Source organism: Lepisosteus oculatus, chromosome 9 (genome assembly GCF_040954835.1).
Source record: "Lepisosteus oculatus isolate fLepOcu1 chromosome 9, fLepOcu1.hap2, whole genome shotgun sequence".
Taxonomy (NCBI): Eukaryota; Metazoa; Chordata; class Actinopteri; order Semionotiformes; family Lepisosteidae; genus Lepisosteus; species Lepisosteus oculatus.
In genome coordinates this window covers 47,461,398-47,478,518 of record NC_090704.1, presented here as the reverse complement: position 1 = coordinate 47,478,518, position 17,121 = coordinate 47,461,398, and the positions used below count along the sequence as shown (strand labels likewise).

The 17,121-nt window shown below is 42.5% G+C and overlaps 2 protein-coding genes across 5 annotated transcripts in view; one reads left to right on the top strand and one right to left on the bottom strand.

Annotated features, from left to right (window-relative positions):
- The window catches only part of tbcd (tubulin folding cofactor D), a 57,105-nt gene that overhangs the window by 12,115 nt on the left and 27,869 nt on the right, over positions 1 to 17,121 (top strand). The window contains exons 13-14 of the mRNA XM_006635517.3: positions 1,940 to 2,034; positions 14,982 to 15,138. Coding sequence (XP_006635580.2) covers positions 1,940 to 2,034; positions 14,982 to 15,138 — 252 coding nt within the window. The remainder of the gene's footprint in view (positions 1 to 1,939; positions 2,035 to 14,981; positions 15,139 to 17,121) is intronic.
- znf750 (zinc finger protein 750) lies at positions 2,505 to 9,315 on the bottom strand. Of its 4 annotated transcripts, XM_015356403.2 has the most exons (5): positions 9,237 to 9,315; positions 8,784 to 8,870; positions 6,326 to 6,375; positions 4,243 to 5,808; positions 2,505 to 3,900 (listed from the first exon to the last, which is right to left on the bottom strand). In XM_015356403.2, exons 4-5 carry the CDS (start codon positions 5,640 to 5,642, stop codon positions 3,240 to 3,242), a joined length of 2,061 nt encoding a protein of 686 aa, XP_015211889.2. In that variant the 5' UTR covers positions 5,643 to 5,808; positions 6,326 to 6,375; positions 8,784 to 8,870; positions 9,237 to 9,315; the 3' UTR covers positions 2,505 to 3,239. The 4 variants fall into 4 exon arrangements, with proteins under 4 accessions (XP_015211889.2, XP_015211888.2, XP_015211890.2 ...); XM_015356402.2 differs by lacking the exon at positions 6,326 to 6,375; XM_015356404.2 differs by lacking the exon at positions 6,326 to 6,375 and having other exon boundaries at positions 8,784 to 8,865; positions 9,237 to 9,285.

The following is a 17,121-nucleotide window of genomic DNA, read 5'->3' as shown; positions in this document are numbered from 1 at the left end:
GCAGTGCCCAACCAAAATGATGTTAAGTCACGTCCACAGCTCCGGTAGGTCTGATGCAAAAAAACGTCCTTACTGAGATCAATCAGTTAACCCTCCTCCGTCACAGTTAAACCGTGGGACGTGTTTGTGTTGAATGCCTTTAAAAGGCCTTCTTCTGGTGATTTTCTTTTATTAACAATGAATCTGTCCATTTTGATACACATGATTACGTATGATTAAGACGCGCTAACAACATATGATCACATGGCATTCAACAAATAGGCTAATTCTATCAGCTTATTCTGTCTTTGATTTTGCATATAAAGTCACGGTAAAGTGTTACATTTGATTGTTTAATGTAATGGATTTTAATTTAAAAAAAAATGTTTTTAATTGAATTTAATTTGACATTGACATTTCCATCACGATCTCACGAACCCCCTGCAGTACCATCACGAACCCCTAGGGGTTCATGAACCCCTGGTGGGAACCCCTGCTCTAGAGCAATACTTCTTAGTGACAATTCCATGGCAACCTTCTTGCTGGTGTGGTCATTCTTTTCAGTATTTTTTATGAATAAGATTTAATAAAATCCCACTCCCTGTCGTAGTTTACGTTCTGCTCCATTAAATCCATTGCGGACGTAACTGTTAAAAGTAGTGTATCCACTTTATTATGTGGAACATTGTGTACATTTCCTTGTACCATGCGCTGGTGACGTGATCTTGTGTGTGTTCTCGCAGCGCTGGGACCCTGGGTTCAATACCTGAGGTCCTGGCTGCGTGGAGTTTGTACATTCGGCCCGTGTTCATGTGGGTTTCCATCGCCTGCTCACGTTTCCTCCTCCAGCCTAAAGACGGGGAGAAGGTCTGTCTCCCCTGTGACCCTGAATTGGTTAGAGTGGTTAGAAATGGATGGATAGATGCATAGAGAGCCTCTAGAATGATTTTGGAATACGTAGGCCAAATGGCCACATTGTGTTTGTAACTTTATTTCTGTCCGCCTATCCGTCTGGCCCACTGATACCGACACAGAACATACTGCAAACATAAGCAATGTCCGAATTCTCCCCGGGAAAGCAAAAAGAAAACGCGTCCAGTGGCTCAGGTGTAAAGAAGGCTAAAAAGGCTCAAACGTGAAGAAGCTCTACAGCCAAAACCTTTTTCATGTGTTATTGTATAGTTAATCTCTGCTCGAATCTATGTCTTTATGGAGTATTCTTTCAAGATGTTGTAAATCCCCTTTTGTTAAAGTAAAAGTAAAATATTGATTTAATAAAATCTGGGTGATGCTAAATGTTTGCATTATTTTGTTTACTTGACATCATTAGTAGTGAGGTATTATAGAGACACATAGAATCTACCTTTTTAGCACACCATTTTATTCAGGTATGTGACATATTTTGCCTCACATATGCTATGTGTAACAATGTGTATAGATTATCAGTTTACATCATTAGATGTTAGTAATTATTTTGGTTGGCATGTAACGTGCAACAGACAAAATTACTCTAAAGTAGGGTTATCAAACAGTTTTTAAAAAATCAGTAAATTAAACTGATCTGTTGTCAGTACCCCATGGAAACAAGTTAGACCACTGACCTTGTTGCATTGTTATGTACTGAACAGAGTGAGTTGTTCCATAGAACAATTTCATGTAAAGCCTTTAAACTATACAAGTAGGTCCAATAGTTAAAACGGTGTACAGTATGCACAAAGCTAACACTAACAGGAGAAAATGGCCTGAACTGCTCAAACAGTCCGCAGTAGTTTAGGAACCCTGTGAAAAGGCTGTGGCATCACACAGATTGAGACACTGGTCAAGAGTTGTGCTCTTCTCTAGGGGACTGTTTGTTTGCAGAAAGTACAGACTTAAAAGAACAGCATCACAGAGGTGGACATGAGATGGCTAGGGAGAGTAATCTGCTGTGTGTCGAGGCTCAGGCGATCTGTCTCTGCAGTTTCCAGGAGACTGACAATGCCTGGCATGGGGGGTGCCTGGCCCTGGCGGAGCTGGGCAGGAGAGGACTGCTGCTCCCATCGCGGCTCACAGACGGTACGTCTCGCCGTCAGACCTGTGCTGGTCTGTTTTACTGGCTGTCATTTTGAAGTGCTAGGTGTGCATGTGATGTACTTTTGTTTAAAAGAAGAATAAATGAAAAGCTGTTTTCAAGTTTATGGACATATACATCTGCAGTAGAATATTGCGTATCTAAATCGTCATCGCTCTGCTAAACACTACAGTGACCTCACTTTACTCCTTTCATCAAATCAGCTCATGCAGTGGCTGCCGAGGCTTTTCTTGCTCAGTGTAAGCTGTAAGCTGCACCATTGTTAGCAGGTTTATACTGCAGAAGGCTGCTCGGTGGAGCCCCTGCTTGTCTCATTAGCAGTGTTTCCTGACACATGCGTTTTGAGAACGTAACAAAGGAAACCCAGAATAAGAACCTATTTCTTTTTTTATTTCATACATATTTCTTTCTGTACAATTTATGTTCTAAAGTTAATTCAAGAAAACTGAAAATGTTTTTGTTTTTCATCCTTTATTTTTCATTTTTATATTCACATTTTATTTACAGTTTTCCACCACCTAGTGCTTTACCCTTGGCAGAAATAAATATGTTTTGTATTGTAGCTTAAATAACAGTCCTTGAATGACATCTGTCCCTGACAGCGAAACTAGTAAAGGCAAGAACAGTCCACTGTCCTTGTCGGCACAGAGTTTTGTTCAAAGGCCCCACTTGTGTAAGAACAATCATGTGGGTTACCTCAAAGCTGTGTTTGCTGTATTTAGATTTAATTGCAATACCTTTAAAGAAATCAAATGAAATCTAAATGCATGTATTAAATTTACTTATAAACAGAAATTCGATGTTGCAATTGATTTTTTTTAACATCAAAAATGCGAAAAAGCTTGTCTTTGGCTAAGGATCATTTAAACATTGTGTATCTTATTTCTTTCATTTTGTATTTTTAAAACATTACATGTGTCATGTGGCCTGGTTTATTTTATTTTTTTGGGTGCTTAGACTGTTACAGTTGCTTGTACTGAGTTTTAAGTACCAATTTTAAAGATGGAAAAATGAAGACCTTAATTTGATACAATACAAATAAGAGTCAATAAGAGTTGTACAATAATTTTAACTATGTTTATAAGTTTTGAGTTGTATATGAAAAGGGGGACAACAACAAAATAAAATTTAAAGCAGTATGTTAAAAACAAATAAACAATTCAGTCAAAACACACCAGGTAATTGCTCTTCATGAGCAGCGTGGTCTCTTCCTCAGGGTCCTATTGGTCTCAGTCTTGGATTTCTTAGTGCTCTGTGGAAATGTGCAGGGTTCCTCACAGCTGGGTCTTTTCTGGCCTTTGTCTGAGGACCTGTGTACCACTGTCTGTGCATCTGGGGTCCCAGAGGGCGGCAGAGAGTTCCCACATTGAGCTACTTTGTTCCCAGGATTCCCCTGAGGAAGAGATGGGGCTGGCTCTGGGTTCACAGTGCGGGTGCTGGAGCTGGCCAGCTGGCAGAGTGCGAAGGCTGCAGTCTGCTTCTGCTCATCGATGCTCTCCAGCTGGGGGGAGGATGGGGCGTACTGCCCACCTGACCCCCTCTCCATCTGCACCGGTGTTGGGCTGTGTGGGGGAGCTTCCAGGGAGCAGGATGCTGGGCTGGGAGGTTTAGACTGGCTGGCACAAGCCCTCAAAGAGAGGTTCAAAGGCATGTCCTGCATGTCGTGCTTATCCCCTGTCCCTGGAGAGCTCCCCCTGCTGACTGGAAGGGTTATAACGTGTTCCCCCTCCACAACATGATGCTTCTTGGAAAGATTCAGAGGAACCTCATCTTCTTCCTCAGTCTCTGATGTCCCCTGCGAGCTGCAGGGATCAAATGTATTTGATGCCTGTCCTCGGCTTTCTGCAGAGCTGTAAGCAGAAGAAGAATAGAAAAGGTGTTGGTTTTCATTACCTTCATTACAGAACTTATTTTCAAAGCCCTGAAAAAAATATGAATAAAGCCCTGATTTGGTATTTCTTAAAGAAGCTTAATTTTGTAGTTGTCTAAAGATGTATTTTAATATTTTTTTGCTTAATATTCCTGGCGGTTTTGTTAAAATATTCTGCAAAATTAAAGCCATAACCCATATTAAGATACAAACATTTCAAGTAACTGACCCTTTTCCAATTATAAATTTTAAACCTTTTTCCAATATCAGGCCGTTGTGTGCACATGTGACAAGGTTTTTGTGGGCAACAGTTTGCAGTTACCTTTCTGCTGGCCGCCTGGTGTCTTTCTGCGAAGCTGCAGGAGGAGGACTCGGTGGGTCTGCTATCCTCTTGAGAGCGAGGCTGTCTCCTGGTAGGTGGGAGTGAGGCCTGCCTGACTCGAAGGCGGGGTGGTGGCTGTCAGAAACGGGGTCGTTCTGAGTGAACCCGGTGGGGCTGGGCCTGTCTGGGGAGCCTGAAGCAGCACAGCCCGCTCTGGGGCTCATTTTCATCTCGCTCTCTGCCCCCTGCTCCTGGCTTCCTGTGGCTGAGCTCCCAGCAGGCCTGGGGAAGTCTTTGGCATGTTTGCTGTGAGTGTCAGTTGTGGCCGGGCTCCGCGAGCCAGGGTATCGGTTGCACTCCCCTGCTCCCACGTCTCTGCCATACCCTTCTACCGGGAGAAGGGACTTTGTGGGAAAGTCCTGAAACGAGGGCTCATGGGTGTGTGGAGGCCGATACATTCCATAGTGGATGGGGGGAGCCTGGTGGACAGACTGGTAGAGCCTGTAGGGATTCTCCAGGGCAGAAGGAGGCAAAGGGCTTGGGAGTGGGATCGTTGGGGCTGGAAACACATGGGGAAACATGGACCTCTGAGGGTCTATGAAGTAAGAGGAAAAGGGGGTGCCTTCATGCTCGTGGGGATTTCCAGGGATTAGATATGGCTGGTAGATCGCTGTCATGGGATGTTCTGCAAAGATGTAGGGGGTGTATTCAGGCATCACAGCCGACGGGTAGTTGGTAGGGCCGACGACTTTGCCAGGTGATGATTTGTGAGAAAACTCTGGTGGGACAAATCCTGGGGTAGCTCTCCAAGCGGCACTGGGATGATAATATGTAGGTTTGAAGGAGAGAGCCGGAGCAGGTCCCTCTGGTTTGTGGAAGGGCGGCATGTCTCTGTTGTCTGTCCTGTCAACTGGCCGGTGGGCTGCGATGGGAACAAAGGCGGAGGGCCTCGGTATGGGCTCGGGCTGCTTGTCCATTCTGCTCTCTGGCAGCCGTACCTTCAGATCTCTCTGCAGGGACCCTGTGGGGCTCTGAGACCCCCTTCTTCTCTGACTCTGAGCTTCCTCTTCCGGCTCCTCCGTGATTCTCTGCTCAGGTAGAGCATCGTCCTTTGCGGACACGCTTTCTTCAGCTGCCGGGATCGAGTGTTTGTCCGTGGGCTCGGCTGACACCCTGAGGGAGGGGTCTGCGGCAGCTGGCTTTGCCGGCTTCCCAGAACGGTCCTGCTCTGACACCAGGGTTATGGAGTTTCTGCACAGGTTGTACTTCATGTGGTTAAATAAATGAGATTTTTCATTGCAGGTGAAGGGACACTGGAAGCAGTGGTACTTGAATGGTTTACCTGGAGGTCTTGGGATATAGTGAGGCTTCTTAGGCTTGCGTTCTTTTGTGCTGCTCATATTGCTGGAAGGGCTGCAGGACTGCTGTCCTGTCCTTGGTCTTCTGCCGCTGCTCCTGTGCGTCGGTTTGAGCTTCCTTTGCTGAAGGATGAAGCCAGTCGGATGGGATTTTATCCCGCTTCTGAGTGTTTACAGATAAGCAAGTCTTCACTGGAGCTCAGGGCCTCTGAAACAAAACATGTTTAATGTTAGTGAGGCAAGCTGGGAGAATTGCGGAATTTATGTACAATACTACATATATGCAATGTTATTTTAAATAAGCATATGAGGATTTTGTGCTTTATCGTATAAATAAATGGTATACTCTCTTTTTCTCATCACCTTTTTGGTATTGTTTTTGATGGCCAGTATTTAGACTGATACCACTATATCAATATTAATTTGAGCTACCTGAATAGGCCTCTGCACCGTTCTTGTGGGTAGTTCTCTTTTTAATGGTTTTCCTGGGGAAGGGAGTAAAATGCCATTGTGAACCTCCCATGCTATTAATAAGGGTGTTAAAGTACAACTCAGACCTTTCTTAGGTAAATCTCTGTATCCGCAGGTGAATTTTATTACCAAATAGCTTTCTGTGGTTCAGCTGCCTTGTCTGAGGGCCAAAGAAGATCATTTTATTTAGAAACAGAAGTGTTTTGCCGAGTAAGTGGCACAGGCCTGTAGCAACATGTCTCACTGATACAAACCTCTTCTGGAGGCGTGAGAATCTCCTGCAGCCTGTTTCTCATGACTTCACCTGCAGGATGTTTGACACAGACCAAAACCTGATGATTTCATCCTTTATCAAAACTAGAAAGTCTGTCCAATCATGGCTTCATATCACAAAACTGTAAATGAGTTTCTGTTGAGAAGGTAATAGCTGCTTTCTAACAGTGTGCTTAGGATGAAATGACTATGGTAATTAATGTAGAAAAAAAATAATCCCTTGAGTGAAGGCATTGGTTTTACTCAGGTGGTCTGTTGAGAAATTTTAAACCTAAAAAGGATTTGAGACAAATGATCCTGTTGATAGGATACTGTGCAATATGTCATTGACTCTGTCACCGGCTGAAAGGGAAGAGGCTTTTCACTGTGCAGTAACACTTTTGCTATCCATAATTATTACCTAAAATAGTAAACTGCCAGTGTGTTGCTTCATGAACATTCTGTGGTAGCAATTAGCTAACATTTTACTAATTTGTAATCTTGATTAGAGCATAACCTAATAATTTCAAAAGGAAATGTGTATTCAAAGTAAGAGCTGGATGTGTATCTCGTTTAAATTGTGTTGCTTTATCTAGGAGGCTTTGTGTTGGGTGGTCGTGCACTCTCCTGCCCCAGACCTGACTAAGGCTGGGGCGGATGGATGGGCCGGTATATACCAGCATGTTAACCACTTATTTTGTCACAAATCAGATGCGATTTTAATAGACGTAAATTAAACTGTTTTGACAGTAGCTTAATATCCAGTCAGGATACCTAAGAATTTCTATTTGTAAACTTCTTACTGATCAAATTTAAAAAGTCTTTTGGAAATAATTTAGGGTTATTGTGTTGCTTTCAATTTTTTTTAGGCGTGAAGGCACTTTACTGCATTGACTGAGATCACAGTTATTTAATAATATGGGGAAGTTACAGCTGACTATTCTCCTGTTGTTAAGGATGAGTTACTTGTGGATAATTGTTCCTTGATCCAAAGGGCTATCGTTTAGATTTCACTGTTAGATTTTCCAGTCATGGTGAAAATGAGTTTTTGAATATTTTGTCAACTTCTGTCCAGGTTGAGATGAAGAAATGACTGTTTAGGACTTAGAGTATCTAATTGCAGATTATGTAATTGTCCCTCTAAATAAAAATAGCAGGTGTTAGATAATGCATTGCCTATAGAATAATGGATATTTATTTCAAGCTATAGTTTTTACCCAGACTGATATTTATTCACTTTAACATTGTCTAGACATAGTTCAGAAAATTCAACAAAGACTTACAGTATTTGCGGATTTCCAGAACAGGCTTTCACCCTGACATTTTTTAAACGTTTCGTCATTCTGTTTTTTTTTTTGTTCTTAAACTTTTTTGTGCAAAAAAGATAATTTATTCTGAGTAATATATTTAATTCAGTAATGCAGTAAAGTTTTTTAAAAAATAAATTCAATGCATTAACATGAATGATAAGTGAGTAATCTGCTCTTTTTATCGTGTTATCCAGATGTTCAAAAGCATCAATTGCTTCAGTTAGAATGTGTGTGAAGCAGGCAGAATGTAACCTGGGCGGCTTTCCTGCCTCTGTCCCTTGAAGGCTGCCTGTCGGTGGCTGAGTTTCGATGCGCCACCCAAGGAACGGCTCTGACGCAGTGTCGCAAGAAGCTGACACTCCAGTTTTTCAGACACAGGATTACTTACCACTCCCACTATGGGTTTGAGTGTCTTAAACAAAAGTCTGACAAACTTAAATCTCGGGGGGAGCCGTTCCAGGGGAAAGGGCCACAGATCTGTGGTTCGTGCCCTGTGTCCTGGAGCAGGGCTGTGGGGGTGGGAGGCAGCGGCAGTGGTGGCTGGCTACAGTGTTCAGCTACAACTCCACAGCACTGTGTGCGGTAGCGCAGTTTCTCACTCTGCTCTCCTAACTTGTTCATCGTTAATAAAAAGGTTGTTTCATATTAGATTTAAAGCACGTCAGACCCTTAAAAACCTAATTTATTTATTATGTTTGAAATGTGTATATATATATGGATATATCTGAAGATGGCTCCACATCTGAAACATTGTGTTTCTTTTCTTCTCTTTTCAGCATGGAATAAACACCTACTTGTTCCTATACAGTATATATTAATATTCATTATATATGTATATATTTGGTCATATATCATTTATTTCATAGGAAAAAGAAAATCGTCAATTTCAGAAGCAGTTTGTGTCATGCTGAGAGTATATTAGTCTTAGTGGCTGTCTCAGTGGCCTTTGTTTTGGTTTTGTTTGTGTTAGTTTGTCAGCAGAGACAAAGGCAGGGTGAGAGCTGCTCAGCAAGTGCAGTAACAGGTGCACAGCACAGTCCTGGCCACCGCAGCTCAGGAGAACCACACAGCTGTTTTACAGTTAAAACAGGCGTACTGTCCAGCTTCATCTGTATGGCTACACATTTCATTAGGTAAAGACAATACTTACAAAAGTAAACTGCTGCTTTGTCTTTGGTGCTGTGGACTGATTGGTCTGATTCTGTTTGAACTGTCCTTGAAGTGTTCGCTGTCTGTTCTGTCAATAAGACAAGCATATTGTACACATTGCACTCTTCTGAGAGGTCTAATTTCTTAAAATCGTCAAGAAAACTAAAAACAGACATTAATTTTCAATTAAACTTTTTTAAATACCTTTTCCCGTTTACCTTATTTTTTCAGGGACCATAACTTTGAATGCGGTAATTGCAGTATTTAGTTAAAGAAATTTTGTATCCATTTTTAAAATATGAAATTAAGCCTTTCTTCTTATTTTTACATTTGTTTTTACTTTTTCTCCCTGTTTTAAAGTGCTCTCTGGTTTCTACACATAAATCGTCTGGCTCTTCCAGACAAATAACCACAAATTATAAGTTAAGAAAGTTTTGAAAGAGGCTGCTCTTACCTGCACTGTAGCTGTGTCAGTGGTGCTCCTGTTCTTGTGCTCTCTGCGCTGTCTTTCTCAGACTGAGCTGCACTCTGAGCAGTGGGAGGGATTTGAGCTACAGCAGGAGAGCCCTGAGGCTGCAGAGATGCACCTGATATTATTCCAGCCCGAAGCAACACTTGTGCGTGTGCATTTGCTTTCTGCAAGCCTCACCTCCACACCTGATCGGGCAGGCATCACTTTCGCTGCTTCTTGCCCTGGAGAAGTGGGTGGTAATGTTGCTGTAAACAGGTGCCTGGCAGGGCCACAGGCTCAGCTAAGTCTGAGAGAGACCCTCTGCAGCAATCTAAAGATCCTTTAGATCAATCTGAAGGTTTAGATAATTAAATCAATCAATCTGCAACAATCTAAAGGCTTAAAAAAAAGCTACAGAAAGCTTATACTGCAATTTCATTATTATTTTAGTTGTTTTGTTCTGAACTGGTGTTTCACGTGGATGCTACCTCCTAATCCTAATCCTAAATTCAAGGTGTCTGCTCCACAGAATCTCATGCTGTGTCAGACCTCTGGTAGCAGATTCTAGGTGGGCTGGGGAAGGAGGGAGGTACCTCAGAGTGATCTGTTGAGTCAGTGGCTCAATCCTTGTCTCAAACTCTAAAATTCTTCACCACCATATTCTTCAGGAAGTCCACAAGGCTTGTATTGTGCACAAGATGTTTTGTATGATAATCCTGTCAGAATTTTTTAAAAAGTGCTAAAATGCTATATTGAATATATACAGGATTATAATTAAATTGTCAGTAATACAGCATATTTCTGATAATATTGTTGGTGATTATGAGCTAAATGAAAAAAAAATCTGATAATAAGGAAACAATTAGTCTTTAAAGATTGCTTTTACCTTCCTAATTCCTACATTACATTTAAGTTTCATAGTATTTCCTGCATATTATCATTGGATTCTTTTATCCGTATTAATCACTTATTTACTGAAATTAGATTTATGCCGTTTTGTCCAATTCTGTCTGTCTTATGAGATTCTAAGCATGCCATCTTACCTGCTTCAATATGTTATCTTTTTTTAAGATATAATCGATAAATGTCTTTTTAAGAGATAAGTGAGAATTCCATGCTGAAAACTAGAACAAATTTGCCTTTTAAATATCTGGAAGTGCTGTGTTTTGATCAGGAGCTTCTCCCACATGTCTTTGTCCTGCAGCACCTGGGAAAGACACTATGAAAGAAAACCTGATTGATGTTCTCATTTCCTGAGCAAGATCTCAGAAATGACAGGACATTTGACTGATAGGATGTTGTTCTGTGTATGAGTATATCTTCTTGTTCTTCTCTTCTCGCTTTTTGTTCTGAAACACTTTCTGTTTGGCATGTTGCATAGTTTCAGTATCTGCTCCCTTTTATTCAAATAATAAAAGACCTTTTTTAAATGAGCACACCAGTTTCCAAGAAAACGTGCTATGGCCTTTGGCGTCAAAAGTTTATTGAACGTGTGTAGTGAGTGTTAACAATGCTTTCTATTATCTGCTTGCTAAGTTGGTGAATGAGGTTGGAAATGTTATCTTTCTCTCACACAGAAAGCATATTGTGTAACAGCTACAGAAAGCACGAGCCAGAGGAGACATACACACTTTTAAAGCAGGTGGGACTTCTCACTGTCATCCTCACTGCTCTCATCAACATAATTCTTGGTGCTTTTGTCCTGCTTCTTAAAAGGAATTGGCCTCCAAGGCAGACTGGTGATCATAGTACCCGCAGGTGAGGTTCAACTGCATTTTTGGGCTCCACAAACCAGATTGGGACGTCAGGGTTTTTTTGGCAGCCTGAGGGTGTGCTCCAGGAGGAATGCAGACAGAGCTGTTGCACACTGCTGGGCTGGTGCAGAAATAGCCATGCAAATCCATGCTGCACCTAGAGGCCGGGGAGAGAAGAAAAGATAGAAGCTGTGATAGAATCTTGGTGGTTTGCTCTTCTCTTTGGAGGAAGGAGAGACAGCATGTTGAAGTTTGGGAGCCGCTTGGGTCTAGTAACTGCCAGAGTGCTCCGATCCCGTCTTTGGAGGAATGCAGAGTAGTGAAGCTCCTGTATTAGAGCAGCTGCAGTCCAGGCAGTGTCACTGGCATTCTGTCTCCCATCCGGAGGATCGTATCCCTGCAGCACCCCTGCCAAATCCCTGCTGGGTCCAGTCTTCAGTGGGAACACCTTGTAGCCACCAGTGGATCATTCATTCCTATTGAATTGAGTTACACCACAATGTCCTTCTTTGGTTTGTATTTCTCAGGCTGCATTATTGTGTATTGTATTTTATCTTGGTCATCAGGTAGGAAAGGTACAGTACTTGTCCAGTGGTGGTGTTGACAAATTCAAGCGCTACATTTCCTCCTTTTGCTGAGGTATTAAATGGTTTTCAGTCATGTCTCAGTGTCTGATCTCTAGTGACCGAAGCCCTGGAAGAGAACTGGTTCCTTATTCTCATCCTTTTTAAAACAACATGGAGGAAAGTGATTTGTTCACTTTGAGAATCATTTTAATAAAATATCGCCAGGACAACAGTATTTCTAACTTTTTCAAGGACACATATTGTCCTTCCTTCAGGAAGGGGCCTATTGGAGCACTAGTTTTGATTTCAGTGTTGATTTTCCTCATGAATACAGCAGTGTGGTTCTGATATTGCTTTACACTACGGTGCTGTAGATAGTGAAGGACAGACCTTGTTGGGGTTTTTTTCATTTGGCTATAGCTATGAGTCTGTTACAAAGGTTTCACCCTTAATTTATCTAATTTTTGTTTGCTTGTCCTCTTGGCAGCTTAAGCCCACCTTCCTTCTTTACCAGTGTGTAGCCCTTTTTTTAGCAGTGTGTAGCAGAGCTGTATAGAATGGGTTATATCATTCCTTATTATAGCAACACATAAAAAGAACATATAAAGTTTTATTCTTTCAGTACAGCAAAGCAAATTGGGCACGCATAGTATCAAAAGCACTCTTACCTAAGTATCAGCAACAGGTAGTGCGTTAGTCATTAGTTTAACAAGTGTTGTTAAAATGGAAGGATTATTCTGTTTCTGAAAATCACTTCCAACTCCTGTCAGCCCTGGCAGTGAATGCCCACAGGGCAGCACATGGAGTATCTGAGCTGTCAGACCCAGCCTAGGTGAATCGCCATTTCATTCTGACTTTGAGCCATGGTGCTTCACGCACCTGACAGCCCTGCCACACTTGACAGCACTATGTAGTCAGGGTAGCAGGGACATCTCTTGCTTTCAGTCCCTGGTCACAGACACCTGTTCAGTGTAGAGGTTTGTAGGGATTAAGCTTGTTGTGTTCCAATGGTTAAACATAGAAATGATAAGATGCAGAGTGTTGAGCTGTGGATACTGTGTCTGCACACTGCAAAGTGTTGAGCTGTGGGCACCAGTATGTTTGCAAGATGGAGATAACCCACATGTTCCCTCTGACTCCATGAAGTGCTGGTTTCTTCTCACTCACTGTCAAGGTGTTCAGTGAGCAACAGGCAGCTGTTTCTCTGCTTCCGTTCCAGGTTTTATGATTCTCGGTCTTGATGACTCTGTGCCTTTCTGAATGAGAACCCTGTAGCTCTCCACCTGGACGGCAGCCCTGCAGTCGGGCTGTTGCTCTGCAGATTCGACTTACCTGTGCTATGTAAACCCTGGCAAAAATGTAGGAAATGGCCTATAGCAAACCTTTCTACTGGGAATAGGTTTGTCCCATAACTGGCTACTTTTAATGTTCCTAAGATTTTGTTGTCTAGAGAAAGACAGTGCAGTAAATTTGGCTGTTTTGTATAAAGGCCTCAGGGCTGTGTAGACTGTCATTATCTCTTATTATCTGCCCTGGGGTAGGACTGTGTAGGTTACAGGCTGCTCTTCCATGGTCCCTGTGCAGCAGTTCAGTGGGCATGCAGGCAATGACAGAAACTAAACAACGATAATACTGTTTCTTGGAATGTAGGGTTTAAAGTGCAAAAGTAGTATCATGATTATTTACAGCTGTAGCTGGTATAATTTTAGTTATTATAAGAAACAATTTTCCTTATAAATGTCAGCGAGTTTCAAAATGTGTTTTAATGATGTCTGAACAAACAAACATGTAGGAGTGTCAGCCATGAGTGGACACTTGGACTGTATTCCTAGGAGCAGGTAATCTCATCCATCCACCCATTTTCTAACCACTTTATTAAACTGAACAATATGCTGGACGGGACCTTTCAATCGCAGGGCAGACGCAAACACACTCACGCCAATTTTCCCAGAATCCAGTTAACCTACCTGCATGTCTTTGGAGTGTTGTTGGAAATAGAAGCACCCAGAGAAAACCTATGTGAACAAGGAGAGAACATACTAACTCCACACAGACAGCACCCCAGGAATTAAACCCAGGCGCTACCGTGCCACTACATGTGATCTCATGTGTAGAATAAATTAATTTTGTAGGAATTTCTGAAAGTTTATATAGGAATTATTCTAATGTGTCAATTACAGTGCTGTCCAGATTTCACAGCACAGTGGCACTGTTTCAGATGTGCTTGTAATATTTTGGAGTGTTTATATTTGGACAAGTTTCTCTGACAGTAACATCTCTGCCCATCTGCCTCCTCTCTTCAGCCGCTCTTTAATGAAGCACTTGTCATTCTAATGAAACGTAACCACCTGCTTCAGGTCCCAACAAGAAATTGTTAAAGTGTATTAAGATGACTGTACAGTTTTCTTTCAGCCAGAGAAATGTCAAAATACTTTTTTAAGGCTCAAAATTGTTAAAGGCTGTAGATACTTTGCATATGAGCTCTGCTTTTGCCTAATCCATGTATCTGCCTTCCCCCGGGATAGATAATTAGAGCCTCACACTGAACTTTCCCAAAACTCTATCTCTGTGGGAATTCGAGAATTCCAGAAGGGCACCTCTCCTTGTTTGGGAAAAGGGACTTTAGGGACTCTTGGCATCTGTCAGCTCCTGTCCCTTTCCCCAAGTTATGTGATGGGCAATCGAATTCTGCCGGTGTGTCGTACACGAGACAAATTCTCAGCTCCTCTCACTGCTCCAGAAGTGTGAGAACAACTGAAAAAAAAACTTCAGTGCTTTTGCGGCTGTTCATTCGTAATAAAAGAAATAAGCCAGCTGTTACCAAAGCTTAGCAACATAATAGTGTTTCCTAGCAAATTCATTTGTCCAGCCTGTTTCATTTGGTAGTTAGTAACTAATTGATCTGAGCATCTCATCTATCGCCTGCCATTCTTGATAGAAGCCAGATCATCGGCTTCAACAACATAGCTGGATAGCTTGTAAGGAACTGACTCGTGTTCTCAAACCTAAAAGCACATTTCCACGTGTTACATCTAGTTTTTGTTTCACTGTTGATACTGAAGAAGCTCACTGGGGGGTTGACAAGCGCTTTGAGTGGAGAGTCCAGAAAAGCGCTATATAAGTGTAAGCAAATGTATTATTATTATTATTATTATTATTATTATTACTTGTCAAGGCATTTGAGGGTCTTGAAGATTTGGTTCAGGTCCCCTCACAGTCTCCGCTATCAACACTAAGGCGGTTCAGTTCCTATAGCCTGTCAGGGTGGGACACTCCCTTACGCCCGGAAATGTGTCTGTCCACTCTCCTCAGGACTGTTTCCCATGCTGCCATGTTTTCTCTGACGTACAGAATATTCCACATGAGGTGCCTGTCTTTTTGCTGGCTGTAAAGAACCTTGTGGGTGACTATCTGTGCTCATCCCTCAGTGGTGCCAGTGATCCTGAAGGCTTTGACCTACGACGAGAAGCGTGGGGCCTGCAGCGTCGGCTCCAACGTGCGAGACGCCGCCAGCTATGTGTGCTGGGCCTTCGCCCGCGCCTACGAGCCCCAGGAGCTGAAGCCTTTCGTCACGCCGATCGCCAGGTAGCCTGTGTTCCGCTGGAGACTGCACTGAATCAAAGTCACTAAGATTTAAGACATCTCAGAAAGACACCAAATATACAGTAGGACCGATAAAAGGATTGATCTCCAAAAGACAATAAATTCTGCCTGAGACCTTACAAATAATAACTGGATTATTTCCTATTTGCACCAGAAGTTTTTTTAAGATGCAAATAATGTGTCTGCTGAATGCACAGGCACTGTACTCTTCACCAAGCTACGTTTCTTCGCAGGTGTAATGCACAAGTGCAGAACGCACCTGTGGCCCTACCCTATTCTTAGTTAATAACCTGGAATTCCAGGTGTGAAACCTGTTTTATCATGAAAATCTGCTCTATTACTTGTTCTGCTTTGCTCTTTTAGAGATCTTATTGTTGTTTAATTTTTGCTACAGCAATATGGTAATGAGTGTAAAAACAGATTTTGTGTGATTTTAATGATTTTAATGATTTATTCAGGTTTTATATTAAAATTCCTTTATTCGTTGCTGATGTAATGTTGGAGGAGCCTCTATGCATGGTAAGGCTTTAGGTTTGAAGGAACAAACTCACATGGCAGACAGAATCACATAGATGTAAGCTGTAGCTGGGAAGCATTTCTGTCTTTCTGGGAGTTTTCCAGTCGGTCCCCTCACACAGCTCTGTGGCTGAGCTCTGTTTCATGTGGCCTCACTCTGGCAGGCTGGGAGTGCGGGCAGCACAGCAAGGAGAGGAGGCGGTGTGCAGTGTGGGCGTTGTCACACCTCACCCGCCCGCCCTCAGGCTCTCCATTATTGTGTAAAGAAAAGGCAGGGTGTGGGTATTGGCTGAGCAACGAGTCTGAGATAGCTTGCCCCAGGCCAGGCTTGTTCACCAGTACAAGGAACTCTGCTGCATGGCTGTAAGGTATATCTTCATCTTTGAAAAGCTTCTTGGAACTTCTGACCGATTTAATATCCCTGCACCCTGCACCTCTGCTTTACCAAATGATGATGCTATGGCTTTGTCAAACATCAAAGAGGGAACATCAAGCTTTTATGAACAACAGCGTATTTAGGACTGAGAAATTTGATTTACAAAATTCCTGAAAGCTAAACGGAAGCAAAACTTAGTGGGGAACAAATGCTCGCTGATTTCTGGCATGTTGTGTGCCAAGTGGAGATAGCTGGTTGCTTCTGTACAAGGGGCATTAAAGCTATAATCCATTAATAACAGATCTGACGGGAAAAGGCAGGGATCAGCCTGCAGTGAGCCAAGAAAGAACACATTTACTCTTGTAGCCACTCATGAGCCTTGAAATTTTACATCTTAACAAACTGGTTAATGTGAACAATAAACAATAACCAGGGTGCCCCTCCCTTTAAGGAAAGAGTCCTCCACCTTGTGTGAGAGCAGCTTCTGGGGGAGTTTTTACCGATCATGCTGTGGCCAGTGTGGGGAAGTGTGGCAGCTGGAGAAACACGTATGGCCACTCTCCTTTCTGAAGTGCTGCAGATTTGCTCCTGCTTGAGGGGACGTGTCTCGGCAAGCTGAAGAACCACTTGTGCCGCCTAACTGGTTCCTTTCCCTCTCGCCTGTCCCTCCCTGGGCAGTGAAGCCTATTGTCTGCAGAGTCTCAATCATTGAGTTTAACTCCCAAATCAAACTACAGAAACTGTCAGGAGCTGCCAGGTTTCACTTCTGCTCCTGCAGTTTCGATTGCATTTGGCAGTTTTTAGATGAACTTGCCGGGTCCTGCATTGTTTCATCAGATTCTGGCACGGTGCACATTTTACATTAAACAAAAGAAACTTTTCTGTGCGGGTGCCTTGCCCTAGGATGAGCTGAAGACACATGCTAATAAGAAATTATAGTATTAATTGATTTTGTGTGCTCTCAAATTTGAAATACTTTAATTATCTGGCACCTGTTCTAACGCAGCAGAGTGTCAAAGTGTGGTTCTGTCATTTCTAAGCACCTCTAGCATGATTAATTGAGAAAGATTAAA

Excerpts from the sequence above, each read along its gene's own strand:
- znf750 (XM_015356403.2), bottom strand. The coding sequence starts at position 5,642 with ATGAGCAGCACAAAAGAACGCAAGCCTAAGAAGCCTCACTATATCCCA. Across the intron at positions 3,901-4,242 it reads ACCAGGCGGCCAGCAGAAAG|CTCTGCAGAAAGCCGAGGAC; the intron begins GTAACTGCAAAC and ends TTCTGCTTACAG.